This window comes from Myotis brandtii, unplaced genomic scaffold (assembly GCF_000412655.1).
Source record: "Myotis brandtii unplaced genomic scaffold, ASM41265v1 scaffold273, whole genome shotgun sequence".
Taxonomy (NCBI): domain Eukaryota; kingdom Metazoa; phylum Chordata; class Mammalia; order Chiroptera; family Vespertilionidae; genus Myotis; species Myotis brandtii.
The window spans coordinates 992,465-995,277 of NW_005360391.1; the positions used below are offsets into that span (position 1 = coordinate 992,465).

Below are 2,813 nucleotides of genomic sequence, written 5' to 3' on the forward strand. Positions count from 1 at the left end.
ACGGGGAGCCCCTCGGTTGGGGTTCCCACCGAAGGAAGCCCTACATTTGCTGGAGGCCGGGCTGGGTGGCCTCCAGGTTTCCTTTGCTCTCTGTTTCTGAGAATCAATTCTCTCGGGACATGTTTTTAATTGATTTTAAAAATTAAACCACTTTAGTTAGCCTACTTGAGGAGGAAAGAAGTCCAAACTGCAGAGTGCCTGACTCATGCTGATATCAGGACCAAGAAAAAAAAGAGAGAGAAAGGCTTGTTGGTAACAACGAGTTCCCCCCAGTCACCCCGCAGTCCATCCTCAGCCCTCTCTTGGGTGTTCTTGGGAGGTGTCTGCACGGAAGGGTGTGCCGTGGACGCATTCACTACTCAGCCCTCCACACCTTCCTCCCGGGGACCCCCCACGCTGCCCCCAAGTACGGTGATGGCTCCTCCCCCACCCCCGGTTACACACTGTCACCTTGACCTGGACGAGAGGCACCCCGGTGCTGACACGGGAAGAGGGGCGGAACAGGCACAGTTTGTCAGTTAGTGGGTACAAACAAACCGAGAAAGAAAAAGGCGGCCCGGCCGGTGTGGCGCAGGGGTTGAGCGTCGACCTATGAACCAGGAGGTCAGGGGTTCGATTCTGGTCAGGGCACATGCCTGGGTTGCGGGGCTTAATCCCCAGTGTGGGGCATGCAGGAGGCAGCCGATGAATGATTCTCTCGCATCATTGATGTTTCTCTCTCTCTCCCTCTCCCTTCCGTTCTGAAATTAACAAAAACGTATGTTAAAAAAAGACAAAAACCTCACGCGTGCTGGTGCCCACACGCTGACATTTAAATGGATTTTCCCTGGTTCCTCCTGTAATCCCAGCCTTGCTGCGCCTGAGGGGCCTCTGACCGGCTTTGAAAGGCTTCCTTTGAGAGGAGGGCTCACAGAGGACAGTGCTGACCCCGGGAGCACTGGGGGTGGGCGGGGAGGGGCACCTGACCACCTGGGCAGCACGCGGCCTCTGACTTGCCCTTCTTGGAATGTGGATCGGGACTGAGAGTCACGTCCAGCTCTAGGCTTGGCTCCCGTGTAACCCGGAACCTCTGGGTGGCAGGGCTGCCCCGGGGGCCGCCACAGGAGCCAGAGAGGAGAGAGAGATTCTGGTCCAAAGATCGAGAGAGGAAAGGGGCATGAAAGAGGAGGGGATTCAGATGCAGAGACAGAATGCGGTGCCAGCATCTTTCCAGGCCCTTCCAGACCCTTGGAGGCCAGGCCGCTCTCCGGACCTTGACACCTCCCCCCGCGCCCCTCTGGCGGCACCCGTCTCCCTTTGCGGTTATGATCTCCTGGTTGTCGGTGTGGAGATGAGGACAGTGTGCCCGGCGCAGAATGAGACAGGAGCGCGCTGGCCACTCATTCACTCCCCCGTCATCACTGTGTCTCTCTCGACGCTTCTCCCTGGGGCTCTCCTGATCTTTCCATAAATAATTTCTGGGGTTTTACTGAGAAGATGACAATGGCTATTTTTGTGACATGTGCTCGCCATTTTTTCCTCGTTCTCTAATTAAATAGCGTAGAGGACTTTCCAAATTAGTAGGCGTCAGGTCCTCACATATAAAATATGTGAAATCTGTCCAATATGCACAGACACCGTTAGGTGAGGGCAGGACCCAGCCACTTCTGCTGGTGCGAAACAGAGGAGTGCAGATACGTAAGCAGTGTCACCTTTCAATTTCTTAGCAGCCATTTGATGGCTTAGTGCTGGGAGTAAAAACAAAGTTCCCGCTTTAGAACTCCTTCAGTGAGCCAGAGACTTCCTATCTCTTACTGCTACTCTTCGGAACAATTCTACAAGCCAGGGATCATTCTCCCGTTTCACAGATGAGAAAACTGAGGCAGGTTCAGAACTGGAATCGGCTCTCCTGCCACATTAGCTCTAAGCCTCCCAATACTCCAGGGTCCCAATGCTGCCCCGTCTCGCTCTTGGGGGTGAAGAGAGGCCTCGGGAGGCCCAAGACGTCGGCCTGGCCCACAGCAGCCGGGGAAATGGCCCACAGCAGCCGGCAGCAAACACGTCTTTGAAATGCCCTTGAAAAATTTGGTATTCCAGCCCGGCCCGTGTGGCTCAGTGGTTGAGCGTTGACCCAGGAACCAAGAGGTCACTGGTTCCATCCCTGGTCAGGGCACATGCCTGGGTTTTGGGCTTGATCCCCAGGAGGGGGTGTGCAAGAGGCAGCCGATCCATGATGTTTCTCTCTCATCAATGTTTCTATCTCTCTATCCATCTCCCTCTAAAAATAAATAAAAACCTATTATAAATAAATAAATAAATCACAATGTGGCATTTCATTTCATAATACATCCGTGTGTTTTCACATAACAACACTCCACCGCCAAATCCTCACGCAGGACTCCCCAGGAGAAGTCCCTGTTTGTCCCGGGACATTGCCACCCGCCATCCCCCCCCAACCCTACCATGGCCTTGTGCGGGGCAGGGCGGGGGCGGGGGGTGGTCAGCTGGGGGGTCCGCCACCTGGAGGAAGCTCTCCACACTCCCGTTCCCCTCCAGGGGCTCATTCCGTACCAATGTGTATGGGGTGGATCTCGAGCTCATCGAAGTAGTTGAAGACCGTCTCGTCCTCGGTGTTGAGGTCGCGGAAGTTGCTCAGCGACCGGAGGAACTGGTCCTGGCTGTAGTGGGTGCCCACCACCATGCTCTCGGGCAGGTTCATCACCCGCAGCTTCAGGAACTCGTCCGAGCCGTCCAGCGCACAGACGAATTCTGGGGGGAAGAAGAGGCGCCTGGGTTAACCCAGTGGCCGCCCAGGTTACCTAACCAGCAGGTGT

At 55.4% G+C, this 2,813-nt stretch overlaps 1 protein-coding gene across 2 annotated transcripts in view; it reads right to left on the reverse strand.

Annotated features, from left to right (window-relative positions):
* Positions 1-2,813, reverse strand: part of AK7 (adenylate kinase 7) — a 58,350-nt gene that overhangs the window by 24,827 nt on the left and 30,710 nt on the right. For both annotated transcript variants that reach the window (XM_014541480.1, XM_005868537.2), the window contains one exon: positions 2,551-2,748. In XM_014541480.1, the coding sequence (XP_014396966.1) occupies positions 2,551-2,748 (198 nt within the window). The remainder of the gene's footprint in view (positions 1-2,550; positions 2,749-2,813) is intronic.